This window comes from Bison bison, unplaced genomic scaffold (genome assembly GCF_000754665.1).
Source record: "Bison bison bison isolate TAMUID 2011002044 unplaced genomic scaffold, Bison_UMD1.0 scf7180017864495, whole genome shotgun sequence".
NCBI classification, from domain to species: Eukaryota; Metazoa; Chordata; class Mammalia; order Artiodactyla; family Bovidae; genus Bison; species Bison bison.
In genome coordinates this window covers 6,321,852-6,339,635 of record NW_011495054.1, presented here as the reverse complement: position 1 = coordinate 6,339,635, position 17,784 = coordinate 6,321,852, and the positions used below count along the sequence as shown (strand labels likewise).

Genomic DNA, 17,784 nt, shown 5'->3' with positions numbered 1-17,784 from the left:
CATCCTCTTCGAAGATTCCTTTCCATTCTGGCTAAGAATCAAGACCCGCTCCTGCAGAGAGGGTAAAGAGAGCGGCCGATTTCTGGGTCGGCAGAAATCTACCAGAAACTGACCACCAGGCTAGGAACAGCGAAAACCGAAAAACCCGTGAGGCCTAGAGGTGGCAATAGGCCGCCCCCGACTTTACTTTCCCAGCGCGGTTGGAGGTGAGGGGTTAAGAAAATACAAGATGCGAGGTCCAAATATAACTTCTGCCAACTCTCTGCCTCGATGCCTCTGGGCTGCTTGGAGCCAGTGCCAGTCTCTAGGCTCTGATCGGGTCCCCGAGGAAACTGTAGAGAGAAACTTCGCTCCAGAGACGTGGCCCCGGGGTCGAGGAAGGGGTTCGGGGCCCGCAGCCCTCGGCGCGCTGCGCCCGGCACGGCAGGCCCGGGATCCCGCGGCTCGGCCGAGGGGCTCTCACCTCTGCCCACCCGGCCTTCCAAAGGGTCCTTGCGGAAGTGGATCCCGTGCACGTCCACATGCGCCTCCCCGCCCGCGTTGACGGCCCAAATCACGCTCTCGGGCAGCCCGGCCCCCGCCAAGCGGACCACGCCGAGAGCCGGCAGCAGCAGAAGCAGCAGTCGCAGGAGCGCCACGGCGGCTCCCTCAACCGCCCGAGCGCCTAGCATGGCGGCCTTCACAGCGGGGGCAGCCTCCGCCGAGTGTTGTCCTCAGCCGGCCGCCAGGCCGCCCCAGACTCAGAAAAACAGCGCCACGGGCCGCTGTGCCTCAGCCGCCGGGGACATGTCGCTCTCAGGCCTCCTTCTCAGCCACGGGTGCCGCCTCCCACCTTAGAACAACCTACCCCACCGCCCAGCCCCCGGCCACGACCCCGTAACCAATCAGCTCCCGGCCCTCATTAATTACCCACCACCCCGCCGGGAGGCGCCCGCCCATTGGCTTCCAGGAGCAGGAGAGGGCGTGGCTACTCTCAGGCGTCGGCCCAACCATCAGGCATGAAAGGGAGCGCGCGCAGAGGCTGGGAGTTCGGTTGAAGCGGCGGTTCAATGCGGAAGTGGCGGGGTGCAGCGCCGAGGCGGCCCCGGAATCCCGTATCTGAATAGGAAAGGTGGCCTAGGGGGGAAGGTTTAGGATAGGGCGCACTGACACGTCGCCAGCACTTCCGGTGCTCCAGATTTTGGGGGCCGAATAGGCTCTCGAGGGGGGCGTTACCGACTTTCCCGATCCCCGCTTTCTTTCTCAGGGAGAGGCATGAACATAAGATCTAGTAGGAGAAGCAGTGATCACGCTTCCGACCTGATACCCAGCCTTTGTCCCCACGCCAGGCAGAGAACCCATCCTCCCCTAGAGAGGCCACATGAACAGGTTTTCAGGGCAAGGGTCCCACGAGGACAAGATCCCGCCCCCACCCCTTAGCGGGCTCTGGGCTGGTGGTAGCGTCCAGATGGCCGTCCAATCAGGAGGCTCCAACGCAGCGGAAACGCGTGGCCTGGCGGGGAGGGGCTCCAGGCTACCGTATCTCCATGGCGACAGCCTCAGGCTAGCCCCAGCTTGGAGGGGCGGGACTGGGGCTTCCCCGGCCCCGGCAGAAGGACTTGAGAGCGGTACCCAGTCTGGAGGTCCAAACTGTCCCACACAGAGGTGACGCTAGCTTCCTCCTTTTCTTTGGCAGTTCACACCACGCTCTCCTGCCTTGGCGATCCCTGCGCTGTGGTCGCTGCCCGAACTCCCACCTGTCAGAGAAACGGGCCCAGAGAGGGACCGAGCATTGCTCAAATGGTCAAACCACAAGTTTAGGGCAGAGCCAAGGCAAAACCTCCTTTATCCATTTGTTCCACAAATATTTATCGAGACCCTACTCCTAGGGTTGTCAGATTTAGGTAAAATACAGGAAGCACAGTTAAATTTGAATTTCAAATAAATGAACATACACTAAAAATAATTTATTGCTTGTCTAAAACTGAAATTTAACTGGGCTTTTTGGGGTTTTTTCTGACAATGCTGCCTACTACCTGCCAGGCAATGAGTTTTTGGCAGCAGTGAACAAAACTACACTGAGGATCTCACATGAGAATCACAGTCCTTACTCAATTATTTAGTTAGACCAGTGATGAGTACTCTAAAGGAACAAAGTGAGGTACCAAAGTGAAGTATAGTTGGGGAAATTTTTCTTTTTTGACCCGGCGGGTGGAATGCCTGCCGGGAAACACGGCAGGTTCTTAGTTCCCTGACCAGGGATGGAACCTGTGGCCCCTGCAATGGGAGAACAGAGTCTTAAACACTGGACTGCCAAAGAAGTGCTCGGTAGAAAATTTAAATTCACCTGAATTGCTTCCCCAGCCCCTAAGAGCAGATTCCCACAGAGATAATTTTTGAAGTATCCTCTTCTTAGTCCTATTTTTCCCCCCTTCTTTTGCAAGAATATGAACTTGTTTCCTTCTGGGGACCTGTTTCACCTCCCAAGGCCTCTGGGGTCCTGCTCTGGAGCTTCTAATCCTCCTTTCCTCTGAAAACTGTCATCTTTGGAGGAACCTGACAAGTCAGAGCTTATAGAGCCCAGAGAGCAGGGTGCAAGTGGGGGAATACAGGCACAGAGAGGTGATGGGGACTTCTTCCCTTCTGGGGAGCTGACCTGTAAAGCCCATGTGCTGGCCATTTACTACACTGCTTCCAGAAACTCATGTTTATTTCATCCTCAAGGCAGTCTAGTCTAGAGGAAACTATCACAAAAACCATTAAACTTTTTTTTTTTTTAGAAACCGTTAAACTTTTTTTTTTTTTTTAACTTTTAAAGAGGACCCAGGTCGCACAGTGGTAAAGAATCTGCCTGCCAACACAGGAGACACAAGAGACTGGGGGTCGATTCCTAGGTCAGGAAGATCCCGTGGAGTAGAAAATAGTAACCCACTCCACTCCATAACAGCATTATTTGTTATTCCCATTCTTGCCTGGGAAATCTCATAGACAGAGAGCCTGGTGGGCTACAGTCAATGGGGTTATGAAGAGTCGGACATGACTGACCACACACACACACAGAAAGCCTAAACGTAAGCCTTCTCTCAGTACCTTAGATCCTTGGTCACCCCAGGCGATGAACAAGATACCTGATTTTTCTCCACCCCAAACCCCTCCCCAAAACTAGGCTCTTCAGAGTTCATTCCTGGCTGGGCTATCCTAGTACGCAGAGGCCTAGCCCCATTTTTGAGATTCAGATGCTTGTAGTTGGGGCTACCTCTTAGGTGAAACAGAAGTTCTAAGACCCTGAAGATGGGATGAGAAGCATGGGATCTGAGTTAGACTGCCTGAGTTCCAAGTCCTGCTCCACCATTCACTCACCATATGGTCTTAGGCAACCTCTCTGAGTTTCAAGTTTCCTCAATTGTGACTTAGAGATAGTTTCGACTTCAAAGGGTAGATGTAGAATTAGAGAAGGTAATGCAATCATTTGACTCAGAAATTTCACTCCATTTCACCCAAAAGAAATGAAAACACATGTTCACATCAACAGTTGTACATGAATGTTCATAGCAGCATTACTCATAATGACCAAAAACTGGAAGCAACCCAGAGGCCCATGAACTAATGAAAGGGTTTTAAACGTGGTATATCTATACAATAGACTGTTCAGCCAGAAAAAGTAACAAAGTTCTGGTACAGACTATAACATGGATGACCCTTGAACACACTGTACTGAGAGAAAGAAGCCAGAAAAAAGAAAGGCTATAAAATCTAATACTGCATTTATGTAAAATGTCCGGAATAGGCAAATCTATAGTGACAGAAAGTAGATTAGTGGTTGCCTGGGGCTGGGGAAGCAGGGAGATTGGGGTGTGATAACTAAAGGGTATGGGGTGTCCTTTTGGGTAACAAAAATATCTAAAATGGGTTGTGGTATGGTTGCACAAATTCTGTGAATGTACTAAACCACTGATTTGTACATGTTAAACAGATGAATTGCCTGGTATGTGAATTTATATTTAAATAAAACTGATACCAAAAAGAAGATGAAGGAGGGAGAGGAGGGGGCAGAGGAGGAAGAGGAGAAGGTGATGTACTTTAGAGTAGAGATTAGAGTAGTGCCTGGCACAAGTCAAGCACTCAGCCAATTGTTATCCTGGAATGAAAGGGTCCCTGAGTTCTTGCTTTCTGCAATTTGTACCCCGACCTGTCCTGTGAAAGGTTGCCAGTCAGGCTTTTTTTAGGAATGCCAGGAGTGGTAAGTATAATCACTGAGGCTGCAGCCTCCTCAAATTCCTTTCTGCTGAAAGACCCTATGCCCCTTAAGGGTGACCATGTCTTCTGTAGGTGACACCCCATAACCAATTTTGGTGAAATCGGTGGTACTATTTAACAGGGGATTTCCTAACAGAAGTATTGGGCCGCTTGACTCACCAAGCTATTTCTCTTTTCTTATCTCATGAGATTCTTGTTGTTTAGTCGCTAAGTCATGTCTGACTCTTTTGCGACCCTATGCACTATAGATTGCCAGGCTCCTCTGTCCATGGGATTCTCCAGGCAAGAATACTGTAATGGGTTGCCGTGTCCTCCTCCATATGATCTTCCTGACACAGGGATCAAACCTGAGTCTCCTGCATTAGCAGGCTGATTCTTTACCATTGAGCCACCAGGGAAGCCCTGTGAGATTCTTACAGCGTTTGAAAGCCCCATACCTACTCTCCTCATATAACTGAGGAAGCAAGCCTGCAGGGATAGGAGCCAGCAGATTTCAAATGGCAGACATTGCTTCTGCAAGAAGAAGCTGGCACCTATACAGTGGGTCTCATCTGAGATAGTGTGATTCAGGGGCAGTTTTATGGGAGCAAGTGGTGATAGAGGTTGGAGGAGTTAAGATTCTAGCAGCTGAAGAGTTATCATGAGCGGGACTCAGGGCTGGGATGCCAGTGGTGGTGAATGAATGCATTAGTGGCTCAGTTGTGTGCGACTCTTTGCAACCCCATGTACTGTAGCCTGCCCTGCTCTTCCGTCCATGGGATTCTCCAGGCAAGAATACTGGAGTGGATTGCCACTCCAGGGGATCTTCCCAACCCAGGGATCGAACCCAGGTCTCCTGCATTGCAGGCAGATTCTTTACCATCTAAGCTACAGGGAAGCCCCCTGAGATGGGGGTAGTGGGGGGAGACAAAAGTGTTAGGGTCCCAGCTGCCAAGCCAGACTGGAGGGCCTGACTCCGAGGCAGGATTACATCCAAAGTCTCTGACCTAGGAGTCCCCAAATAGCCCTGGACCTCCTCTCAAGGCTGGCTGTCCACACGGCAGGGAGGGCGAGCTCTAGGAAAGCAGAGAAGGGTGTCAGTTCCCTGGTGGCACCGGGCCCAGGCATTTCTCTCCAGCTTCCAATGTCTCCTGCCTGCTGTGGAAGGTCAGCCCCATCTCAGAGCACAAGGACTCTCAGAGTGGCTGCATCCCCGCCCCCTTTAGCTGGGGCTGGTTTTCTCCAAAAACTACTTCAGCTCTTCAGAGGAGGAGAAGTGCTCATTCACTGCTGGTGAGAATGGTAAGCCGCTTTGGAAAACAGTTTGGCAGCTTCTTACTACTCAGCGTGCTCTTACTGTGATATTCAGCCATCAAACTCCTGGGTGTTTATCCAAAGGCGGTGAACACCCACATCGACGCAAAAACCTGCACACAGATGCTGACAGCAGCTTTGTTTATAACTGACAGAATGTGGAGGCAACCAAGATGTCCTTCAGTAGGTGAATGGATAAATAAACTATGGTACCTCCAAACAATGCAATACTCTAATATTATTCAGTGCTAAAAAAGAAATGAGCTATCAAGCCATAAAAAGATGTGGAAGAACCTTACATGCATAGTACTAAGTGAAAGAAGCCAATCTGAAAAGGCTACATACTGTATGATGCCAAAACTATGGAGACACTAAGATCCGTGGTTGCCGGGGGTTGTTGTGGGGAATGGAGGAATGAATAAGCAAAGGACAGGGAACTTTTGCACGCATGCCTGCGTGCTAAGTTGCTTCAGTCATGTCACAGCAGCGAAACTACTCTGTATAATATTGTAATGGTGGACACATGTCATTATGTGTGTGTGTGTGTGTGTGTGTGTGTTTGCTAAGTTGTTTCAGTCCTGTCCAACTCTTTGCGACCCTATGGACCGTGGCGCTCCAGACTCTTCTGTCCATGGAATTCTCCAGGCAAGAATACTGGAGTGGGTCGCCTTGCCCTCCTCCAGGGACATGTCATTATACTTTTGGTTAAAGCCATAGAATATACAGCACTAAAGAGTGAACCTCAGTATAAACTGGACTTTGGGTGATAATGACACGTCAGTGTAGGTTCATCAGTTGTAACAAATGGACCACTCTGATGAGAGATGTTGATGGCAGAACAACTGTGTATGGAGTGAGGATGGGGAGTAATATGGGAACTCTAAGTGCTTTCCATTCGGCTTTGCTGTGAACCTAAAACTGCTCTAAAATATAAAGTCTATCTAAAAAAACAAACAAACACTACAAACCCTCCAGAACCTTCTCACAATGGAGAATTTGCCCTCCATGGAGTGACGTGCGTGGAGATTTGACGGTCAAACAGAACTGGGCTCCCTTGCTTCCTCAGCAGCTCCCAGCTGTCACTCCTTTTCCTTCTAATCGCCTCTCTCCTAAAATGCAAAAAAGAGCATCCATCTCATGCCGTTGTGGGGATTGAATGAGATGGTTTAAAAAAGGACATAGATTATTCTCTGTTCGTGGAAGAAAGATACACATTTTGTTGGAAAACTCAGAAGAGAATTTCACAAAGACAAAATTTACCACAATTCCATCCAAAACTGGGATAAACTCAGGCCCTGAGGGAACAGTTCTCAAGAACCACTGTTTCTGAGCCATTTGATTCTCACAACCACCACAAGAAGTTAGGAAAACAAAATGTCCCCATTTCGCAGATAAGAAATGAAGTTCAGAAGGCTTAAGTGGATTGCCCATACAATGAGGAACCAAAATCTGTGGGGGTTTTTGGCTTCTAATCTACTACTTTTCCAAGCTACCTATCAGACACAGCTCGGTGCAAATCACAGCTCCACCATTGATTGCTGTGTGACTTTGGGTAAATGAATTCACCTCTCTGAGCCAAAGTTTCCTCATCTGTGAAATGGTGAGAATAATTATACATGCCTTGTAGGACTGTAAGAAGTAAAAAGAGAGGTTTTAAACAAGGAAAGTAAAAAGGACATGTTTTAGACCCTTGAGCCCAGAGCTAAGCAGTCAGTAAAATATTAGTCATGGGTGTGTGGAGGCATGGAGCCTAGATTCAAAGCCAAGCTCCACATCTTAAGAGTTGTGCAGCGTTGGGAAAGTCATTTTTCCTCTTTGGGCCTGTTTCCATCTGTAAAATGGAAATAAGATCTACCATGTAAGAGTGTTAGGAGCCCTTAACAGAGTAGGTCTTCAATGCATAGTAGCTATTAATCACATGAGAAGAAATAATTAAAACATGTAAGACTAGTGATATGGTAAATAGAAAAGGCCTTGGTGAAATCCTTAGGCTAACGAGATGACAAAAACCTTTCCACCCCAAGGAGGGAAAAGCCAAAGGGTCTCAGAGTTCAAAAGTAGAAAATGAAGCAGCTGTTTGGAAGCCCCCAGGGGTAATTTCACCTTGACCCACAAAACCAAAAAGGGGTGGGTCTTCCTGTACGGATAAGGATCAGAAGAACAAAGCATGCTATTAATTAAGTCTTGCCTATTTTAAGTTTATGGAATATTTTTCCACTTTAAAGATAAGCTCACAATAAAAGTTCAAAAGGTAAACACAGAGAGGGGGCGGGGGCCAGCCCTGCCTTCTGCTCAGCCCGCCCTGCCAGCCCTTGGTCTTGGAGGTGGGTGGTCTGGTCCCAAAGCCAAGTTTCCATGCTCAGGGCCTCCAGCAGTTAGACAGCAAGGAGACCAGAGCCACCCAGAGAGGAGGGGAACCAGCCCATGGTGTCTCCTGGTCCTGTCCCAAATAGGCAGCTTGGACCAAGAGAAACCTGGCTGGGTCTCCAGCTTCACGGGAGGGAGTATGGACTTGGCTTTTCTTGGCTTCCCCCAGGAGGATATGAGTCACGGGGAAGTTGCCTGGGACAAGGTCAGAGACAACAAGCGTCTTCCCATCTGGTAGCCATGGGCAAGTCACTTCCTCTCTGCACTTTTAGCTTCCTCACCTGTAAATGAAGTGGTGAGAACGCTCAGCCGCCCAGGGTTGGGATGAGATTTATATAAAGCGAATTTCCAAGAGAGCCTCACACGGCCATCATCAGCACTTCCTACGTAGTAGCTGTTCTTACTATCTCCCAGACTCCTCTTGTGTTAAGGACACAATTTTTTGGAGTTGGGAACACCAGGGACAGTCTTGACAGGTCATAAACTCTCTTTGAACCCCAGTTTCCTTGTGGTAAAATAGAGTGGTTGTATAGATGGAGTGAAATGAGGAATGGAAAGGACTTAACATACCCAACAACACTGTAAAGCAGCTGCTGTATCCTTTCCACTCCTTCCCCGTGAGATAGGCAAACTAGGGAAGCAAGAAGAAACGTAGTAACCAGTGCTTGCATGCCAGTTTACTTGTCAGCTGTTCCTTTAGACTTGAACTTCCCACCGTGATGGAAATGTACCATATCTGCACCATCTAACACAGCGAACCCCTGCCACACGCGGCTATTGAACACATGAGATGTGGCTAGTACACCTAGGGAAGTAAATTTTTACTGAGTTTGCCTTCACTTAAATAGCCACACCCTATTGGACAATGTTACAGATGAGAAAACTGAAGCTTCAGCAACTGACTCAAGGTCCCAGAGACTGTTAGTGATTGATCATCAGAGACTAGTGTCTAGGTCTGCCCAACTCCCAATCCTCTGTCTGTTTCCCAATATAGGGCACTGCCTATCACTTTGAGGGGCCTGCAGCACAAGGAAATGGTCCGCAAAAATGCAGCATTGGAACAGAGTGTGGCCTGAGTCAAGAGGCCACCAGGGACAGGGCCTGGAGTGCTTCCTGCGCCTGAGAGCAGTGCTCACAGACGACTGCCGCCCTCTACACCGCCGGCCATGTTCCCCTGCCAAGTATTTACAGGTCATGCAGTGCACACTGACCAGGGCGAGGGGCTCAGGAGACACAGCAGAGAACAAGCCTGACAAGGCTTGTGCTTATGTCCCTCACAAACCAGTCAGAGAAGACAGACCACAGAGAAGCGAATAATGCATATTTATAGATTTGTGGGTTTTTTTCATTTTTTTCAGTAAATAATTGTCAGGTACCTACTAGACACTGGAGATACTGCAGTGAACAAGGTAGAGGTGGTCCCTGCCAACATGGAGATTCTCAATTCTAGTGAGGGGCAGGGGGTGTCAAAGAATGAAAGGAAGAATGTATTGTAATCTAATAAAGTATGTCAGGCCAGAAATGTCACATATGCTCTAAAGAATATGAACGAGATGTGGCAGTGGCTTCCTTTCTTCCTTTAGAAGGGAAGCCAAGGAACTATTTAAGCCCAACCCCAAGAAATGAGAAAGATCCAGCCACTCAATGAATGTAGGGAAAAGCATTCTAGGCAAAGGGAACAGCATATGCGAAGGCCCTGAGCCTGGCCCTCTATTAAGCACTATGCATGGGGTATTTCTCCAAATCACCCCCCCACCCAGGTACATGCACTTATTATCATAACTAATGGATAACAAGGCTCACAGAGAAGGCAATGACACCCCACTCCAGTACTCTTGCCTGGAAAATCCGATGGATGGAGGAGCCTGGTAGGCTGCAGTCCATGGGGTCGCTAAGAGTCAAGCACGACTGAGCGACTTTACTTTCACTTTTCACTTCCATGTATTGGAGAAGGAAATGGCAACCCACTCCAGTGTTCTTGCCTGGAGAATCCCAGGGACGGGGGAGCCTGGTGGGCTGCTGTCTATGGGGTCGCACAGAGTTGGACACGACCGAAGCGACTTAGCAGCAGCAGCAGCAACAAGGCTCAAAGAGGAAGAGGGACTCCCTTAACACCTATATCCCTTAACTTGGTTAAGTGGCAGAGATGGGTTAAGCAAGTTCATATTATCATCAAAGCCCATGCCTTGATCATGAACCTCAGCCCCTTTGTCCTTCTTCTAGGAAAGACAGACATCAGCAAGATCATGGGAGCAGGTGGCAGATACCTCCAGAGGGGTGAAGGGATATCCTGGCCCCTCAGCCTAAGCCGCAAGCACAGCCAAGAGCATCAGGACCGCTTTGCAGGTCCACACCATGCAGATTGTCACTGCCTGGTCATAGAGCCAGATCCCAGACTTCTGCTGTGATTAGCTTGTCACTGTCAACGAGAGGTTCAGCCACAGCCATTAAGGCATGCCAAGGCTAGTTCTCCATTCCCCTTTCCTTGAGAGGGAATCACGGAGGCATGAAGACACATGGGAGAGAGGGATAGGGGAAAAAGGAATAACAACACAATAGTAACAAAAATAGCATGAACATGTACCAGACTTCCTGTGTGCCAGGCACTGTTCCAAGGGCTTCGAGTACAGTATCGTGTTTTATCTTCAGAACAACACTGTAACATCATCCCCATTTTGCAGATGAGGAAACTGTGGCCCAGCGTGGTTTTTTTTTTTTCAGCCACATCTTGAGGCCTGTGGGATCTTAGTTCCCTCATCAGGGATGGAACCCATGTCCCCTGCAGTGGAAGTGCAAATTTATTCTTTTTTTTTTAAATTTATTCAGATTCATTCTTAACCACTGGACCACCGGGGAAATCCCCAGAGGATCTTATAACTTACCCAAAATGACACAGCTTGTAAGTGGCAGAGCTGAGATTTGAAAACTAGTGGCTGACTTCTGAGCTCATACTTAAAAAAAAAACACCAAACTTTTATCGTAAAATAAGAAAAACTGAAAAATACCCTGGCATAAATGTACAACTAAGTGAGAGACAAACAACCTTGTAACTACCATATGGATCAAGAAATAGAACTTTGCAGACTTCTCTGGTGGTCCATGGCTGAGACTCTTTGTGCCCAGTGCGTGTCCGGGTTTGATCCCTGGTCAGGGAACTAGATCCCTCATGCTGCAGCTAGGACCCAGAGCAACCAAATAAATAAATAAGTATTTTTGAAAAAACAGAAGTTTGTCAGACTCCCCAGAAGCCCCTCTCTGTGCGTTGTCCCAATCACAGTCCCTTCCCTCTCTCTCGCTAAGTGTGTTAATTGGGCAATTGTGTCCGAATCTTTGCAACCCCATGGACTCTGCTAGGACCCCTCTAGACTCCTCTGCCCATGGAATTTCCCAGGCAAGAATACTGGAGTGGGTTGCCATTTCCTTTTCCGAGGGATCTTCCCCACCCAGGGATTGAACCCACATCTCCTGCATTGCAGGCGGATTCTTCACTGTCTGACCCACCAAGGAAGCTCGATCACAGTCCCCTCCCTCTCTCTCACCCTAAAAGGAACCACTATTCAGACTTTTACAAGAATAATTCTCTTCTATTTATGTTTTTTTTTTTTTTCCAACTCAAGTGCACATCTCTAAAACTGTCATTTATTTAGGCCCACTTAAAAAAACCAAAAACTTGACACTTTTTAAGTCTCTTTTCATCTACAAGTCCTCCGTCCATCCCTTTCTTTTTCTTGTCATTTATATGTTGAAGCTTTTGAGCCCTTTGACCTGTGAAGCTTCCCAGGTCTGAATTTTGCTGACGGAATACTCACGGTATGTCTCAACGTGTTTTTCCGTACTCCGAATTTCCTGCCACTTGCCTGCTGGAGCTAGAGGCACACTCCGGCTCAGCTCGGCTCCGGCTAGGGTTCTTTCCTCTCAGCAACACCCCCAAGGGGTGTGTTCTTCTATTAAGGGCACGGGATGCCTGTTTTTCTCCGTCTTTTGGTCAGAACCAGACTCTCAACCATGCTGCTATAAGGATACTTCCTGGCAGCCCCTGGCTGCCCCCGAGCTGCCCTGTGAATTTGTTCCATGCTCTGGACCTATCTGTTAAATATGGGCCCTTTCTAAGCTAAGCACCAGGTATTCTGTTGCCGTGGGCCTGGCTCACACAAGGATGCTGCCCCTCATAAGTCCCCCCTGAGCCCTGTCCCAATCAAGCTCCACCCTCCAAGGTCTGGGTGGGATCAGGCCTTTCCTCTCTGACCAGCATCATCTCTGCTCCTTCCTCCAGCCCTGTACACCAGCCAAGTGGAATTCTGCTTCATTTCCCGAAGAAGCCACACTCTCTCTTATCCCTGGGCCTTTGCTTCTGCTGTTCCCTTAACTAGAAACACTCCACTCCTCACCTCAATTCCTCTGACTGGGCACAGCTGATTCTTCAGGTCCTAGCACACCTGTCCCTTCCACCCCACCAGATTGGTGGGTAGATTCTAGTACACTCACTTCTCCTAGGCTAACCTCATAAGTAAGCTGGTAAATAGCACTTCTACCAGTACATTAGCTTTGTCTGCCTTCTTATTCGTTTCCTCTACTAGAGTCTGAGCTTCTAGGAGACAGGGACTCAGGCAGAGGACCTGGTGCAGACTAGGTGCTCAATAAAAATCAGTTGAATGCATACTTGAATGAGTGAATGTATTGGACTTAACAGGTCCAAGGAGGCAAATCCAGGCTCAGTTTCAGACCTCACAGACAATGAGAACTCTTCTAAGATGACAAACCTGCCTGGGAAGAACATATAGAAAGAGTTCCTGCCTGGGATAGGGTTCATCTAGGAAAGTGAGCCTCGGTTCTTGGAAAGGAAGAGAACCTCTTCTTCAAATGATCTTATTAGGAATGCCTATATATACAACAAGTTCAAGGGGTTTCAGCACTGGAGGAGGCAGAAGCCCCACCTCTGGGCTTCCCCTGGTCCTGGGCATGAGGGCTCCTCTGAACAGTGGTCTGACACCTTCTCAAGTCCGTTTATCATAGCCGCTGTGTCTGTGACTCTAGCAAACCACAGAACTGAGGACAGTGTCCTCAGTTGACACCCTAACTCTGTTTTCTCCCTGTGGTGCCCTCAGTCGACACCCTAACTCTATTTTCTCCCTGTGGTGCCCTCAAGGGCTCATCCCTGTCAGCTGACAGGGATGCCCCCCAGACACGCTCTTTCTACAAGTGGCTCTGGGCCATTGGATTTCTGAAACAGTGTGGATCTGGAGTCTCTGGGCAGAGCTAGGTACAGGAGCAGGCAAGGCTGCAGATCTGCCCACCAGGGCACAAAGCCAAGGGCTTAGTCTCCGAATTGGATTATTCCAGTGAATTTGGAGCTCCCAGCCCCTCTGGCTCTGGGGATTTGGGGATTACCCAAGCCTCTAGGGGGTGGAGCCGGCGGGGGGGCGGAGCCCACCATCCTCTAATGGATCTGATAACACGGATCCTCTCTCAGTGGCTACAGAAAGGCAAGGGAGTGTCTACTTCCCTCCCGCTTCCAGCCTGCAGCCCACAGCCTCCACTAGCTACGTCCCGTGTGTCTGGGATGTTCAACTGTGTTATTCCCATTGAGGTCCTGAAAGCATCAGCATCCCCTGGTAGCTTGTGAGAGATGCAAATTCACAAAGTCTGTCCCAAACACTGGATCTGAATCATTGGGATGGGGGTGCCTAATAAACCCTCCAGGTACTCCTGATGCGCAAACTCAAGTTTGAGAACCCCTGGCTTGGAGTCCATGGGTCCATCCCACACACCAATCAGATTATGCCTCAAGCCTATCAAAAGATTCTGGGCAACTTCTGCCCACAAACTTCTCCTTCAGACTTCTTTAAGCCTTCAATTATAGAAATTAATAACAGTGATTACAATGGATCCTGTTTAGTAATGCCACCTTGCACTATTTCGAGGCCTCTGGAGGTGGGCACTGCAATACCCCAAGATCATTTACAGTGGACTTTATTATCCCCTTAATGCACATGAGGAAACTGAGGTTCAGAGAGGGGATGTGGCTGGCCCAAAGTCACACAATGAGCATAATAAATCCAGGACCCAACACTATCCTGCTTCTCGCTCGGCGGAGAGAATGAAGGCTGATTCTACATCTGTCTCTTCACACACTCTGGGATTTCCTCCTGGGCAAAAACCGTGTTATCACTTCCTCAGGAAAGCCTCTCCTGACTTCCTGGGAGAGTAGTCCAGACCTCCTTATTCTACCCCACCGAAGGTCCCCGCATTTTTCCTTAAAAGCAGGATCACAATTTGTAATCACATATGGATGTGATTAACTCCTGTCGGTCTCCCCAACCAGTGTGAAAGCTCCAGGGAGGTGGGAAGTGAGGCAGACCCCGTTCCAGGGCTTGCACAAGCCGTATCCAGTCTCCTTTCCTTACAGAACTTGACTGTTTGGGGCAGCGGTGCATTCAGCTACATCTGTATATGCCCCAGTCTCCCTTTCAGTTAAAGGTACCAGGTTCTGGCTTCTGAGATGAGTGTGGAAGAGGCTGGGGACCTCATGGAACTCAACACAAGGTGAGGGCAGGGAGGTTTTTCAGCCAGTTCCCTGTGTGCAGCTGGTACTCAGGAAATGCATGTACCCATCTAACCAGGCAGGAGAAGCAAAGAACCCCCAGAGCCACCTTCCTCTTGGAAATATTTTTATTGGTTCTGAGATAACAGGGCTGAGGCGAGCTGGAACGGGCACAGAGCTAAGGAAGGTGGTGAGAGGCTCTGCCCTGGGGCAGACATGCTGTGTGGGCCCCCCGACCCCAGCCAGCAGCGGCTTGGTCCCTGGCACTCGGCACCCGGCCTGACCTCTGCCGGCCTGGCATGGTGGCCTCCTCGTTGGCGGGCGCCCCCGCCTTTCCAGTTGCAAGAGTCGTGAGTCTTTTTCACAGTGCGGAGGGGTGGGGGTCCGGGGTGGGCACCTCCCCGGGGTGCAGGCAGGCCCCGTCCGCCAGTACATCCTGGGCTCTGGGCGGCGGCGGCGGCGGTGGCGGCGGCGGCAGGGTGAGGCGAGCTCAGGCTCTTCTTCTCCCGCCCCGCCGAGTTTGGCGGTCCTGGAGGGGCCCTGGCGGCCTCAGCGGGACATCATCCGGACAAACTCTGTGGTGGGGGCGGGTGGGATGGGCAGGGGTGGGGAGAAAGCAGCAGTCAGGGTCCAGGACACTGCCCCTCACCTTCCTCAGATTGATGCCTCCCTCCCGGTCTGTGGCCACCATCTCTGACCCGTGCTGGTCCCCAGTGTCGATCCGGAATTTTTTTTTTTTTGGTCTCGCCCACCACGTGGCATGCAGGATCTTAGTTCCCTGACCAGGGATTGAACCCAGGCTCCCTGCAGTGGGAGCATGGAATCCTAGCTGCCCCAACCACCAGGGAGGTCCCCCATCCAGCATCTTCCAATCCCTCTTCTTTGCAGCAGCCAGCAGGATCTTTCTATCTGTACGTGTGACCCCTTTCAAACCTCTCATGGTCCCCACAGGACAACGGGCACAACCCCAAGGCCTTCCTGTTCTGGCCCCAGCTGACAGCTCCAGCCTCACCTGTCACTACTCACCTCCCACCACGAAGTTCAACTCCATGGAGGTGGAGCTGACTTCCCCCTCCCCTCCCGTCTTAGCTTTCCTGCAACCTGTCCCACTCCCTTCTCTTTTAACTAGACTTTGTTTTTTAGAGCAGTTTTAGGTTCACAGCAAAATTGAGCAGGAAGTCCAGATTTTTCCATCTACCCCCTGCCTCTATACACACACACACACACACACACATACACAGCCTCCTCCATCACCAACATCCCTGAGCAGAGTAGGATGTTGCTTACAGATGAACCTATCTTGACTCATCATTATTACCCCACATCCATGGTTACATTAGGATTTATCCTTGGTGTTGGAGACTCTCTGTGCGTATGCATGTGCTAAGTCGCTTCAGTCGTGTCCAACTCTGTATGACCCTATGGACTGTAGTCCCCCAGGCTTCTCTGTCCATGAGGATTCTCCAGGCAAGAATACTGGAGCGGGTTGCCATGCCCTCCTCCAGGGGATCTTCCCCAACCAGGCATCAAACCCGCCTCTCTGAGTCTGCTGCATCAGCGAGCAGGTTCTTTACCACGAGCACCACCTGGGAAGGCCTGGAGGCTCTATGGGTTTGGACAAATGTATAATGACATGTATCCCTATTACAGTATCACACAGAATAGTTTTACTTGCCTAAAAATCCTCTGTGTTCCCCCTATTCATCCCTCCTGCCACGAACAACTCCTGGCAACCACTGATCTGTTCATTGTCTCCGGTCTCCATAGTTCTGCCTTTTCCTGAATGTCATATCGTTGGAATCACAGAGTATGCAACCTTTTCAGATTTTCTTTCGCTAACTGTGCATTTAAGTTTCTTCCATGTCTTTTCATCACTTGATAGCACATTTCTTTTCCAATGCTGCATAATATTCCATTGCCTGGGTATACCATAGTTTTATTTATGTATTCACCTAGTGAAGGGCATGTTGGTTGTTTCCAAATTTTGGCAATTATAAGTAAGGCTGCTATAAACAGTAAATCTGTTTGTAGGTTTTTGTGTAGATATGAGTTTTCAATTCCATAAGGCAAATATCTCTTCCTTCTTTTTCACCTGGTGACTCCTACTTGTCTCTTAGGGCTCTGCTTACTTACAGCCTCCTCCAGGAAGCCTTCCTTAATCCTTGCCACTTTGGCAAAGGTGCCCCCACTGTATGCAACAGCCTGCTGTACTTTCCCCCAAATGGCATGGACTGTGCTGCCGGCTTCTCTTTTCCTTGCTGGTCATGGGCTCCTCAAGGTGGGGATCAGGTCTTGGCACACAGCTGATGTACAACACATGCTGGTAGAATTAATGGGAGATACTGGGCTTTCAGGGAAGAGCTGTCATCTATGGCGGTCACTGCCTGGACGCAGGGTACCTGAAATGTTCAGCTCTGGTGGTAGCCAAGCCTTTGGTAGCCAAGCCTCTCCATTGCCACACTCTCCTGACCTTGAAGATCAAGATGAAGATCTGGGACCTTGAAGGCCTCAGAAAAGGCCTCCCAGCCTTTGTGTTCTGGACATATTCACAGTCTAGCTCATGTTTATCTTGCCTTTCTGCTCAGCATGCAAGTTCATGGAGTTTAGAATCAGTGTTTTGCTGTGTTTTTTTTCCCCCTGTATCCCATGGTGCCTTGGATGCTGTCATGAACAGTATAATGTATGGAATGGCTGAGATTCCAGGCCTGAGTTCATGATCCAGCTCTGCTTCTCTGTAAGAGAAGCAAGTTATCTTACTTCTTTGAGGCTCAGTTTACTCAATTGTAACATGAGGTAATAATAGTGCAGTCCCTGGAGTCATTGTAAAAATTAAATGGGATAATACATGTAAAGGTACTTAGTACAGTGACTGGTACATAATAAATGTTCAGTTCAGTTCAGTTCAGTCGCTCAGTCGTGTCCGACTCTTTGCAACCCCATGAATCGAAGCATGCCAGGCCTCCCTGTCCATCACCAACTCCCAGAGTTCACTCAAACTCACGTCCATTGAGTCAGTGATGCCATCCCAGCCATCTCATCCTCTGTCATCCTTTTCTCCTCCTGCTTTCAACCTTTCCCAACATCAGGGTCTTTTCCAATGAGTCAGTTCTTCACATCAGGTGGCCAAAGTATTGGAATTTCAGCTTCAGCATCAGTACTTCCAATGAATATTCAGGACCGATCTCCTTTAGGATGGACTGGTTGGATCTCCTTGCAATCCAAGGGACTCTCAAGAGTCTTTTCCAACACCACAGTTCAAAAGCATCAATTCTTTGGCACTCAGCTTTCTTTATGATCCAACTCTCACATCCATATATGACTACTGGAAAATCCATAGCTTTGAATAG

General features: G+C 49.3%; 2 protein-coding genes across 2 annotated transcripts in view; both read right to left on the bottom strand.

Moving 5' to 3' along the window:
• Positions 1–844, bottom strand: part of MLEC (malectin) — a 10,634-nt gene extending 9,790 nt beyond the window's left edge. Inside the window, exon 1 of the mRNA XM_010828634.1 lies at positions 464–844. Within this exon, the coding sequence (XP_010826936.1) occupies positions 464–671 (208 nt within the window). The 5' untranslated portion in view covers positions 672–844. The remainder of the gene's footprint in view (positions 1–463) is intronic.
• A 13,703-nt stretch (positions 845–14,547) lies between these two features.
• The window catches only part of CABP1 (calcium binding protein 1), an 18,336-nt gene continuing 15,099 nt past the window's right edge, over positions 14,548–17,784 (bottom strand). Inside the window, exon 7 of the mRNA XM_010828632.1 lies at positions 14,548–15,012. Within this exon, the coding sequence (XP_010826934.1) occupies positions 14,987–15,012 (26 nt within the window). The 3' untranslated portion in view covers positions 14,548–14,986. The remainder of the gene's footprint in view (positions 15,013–17,784) is intronic.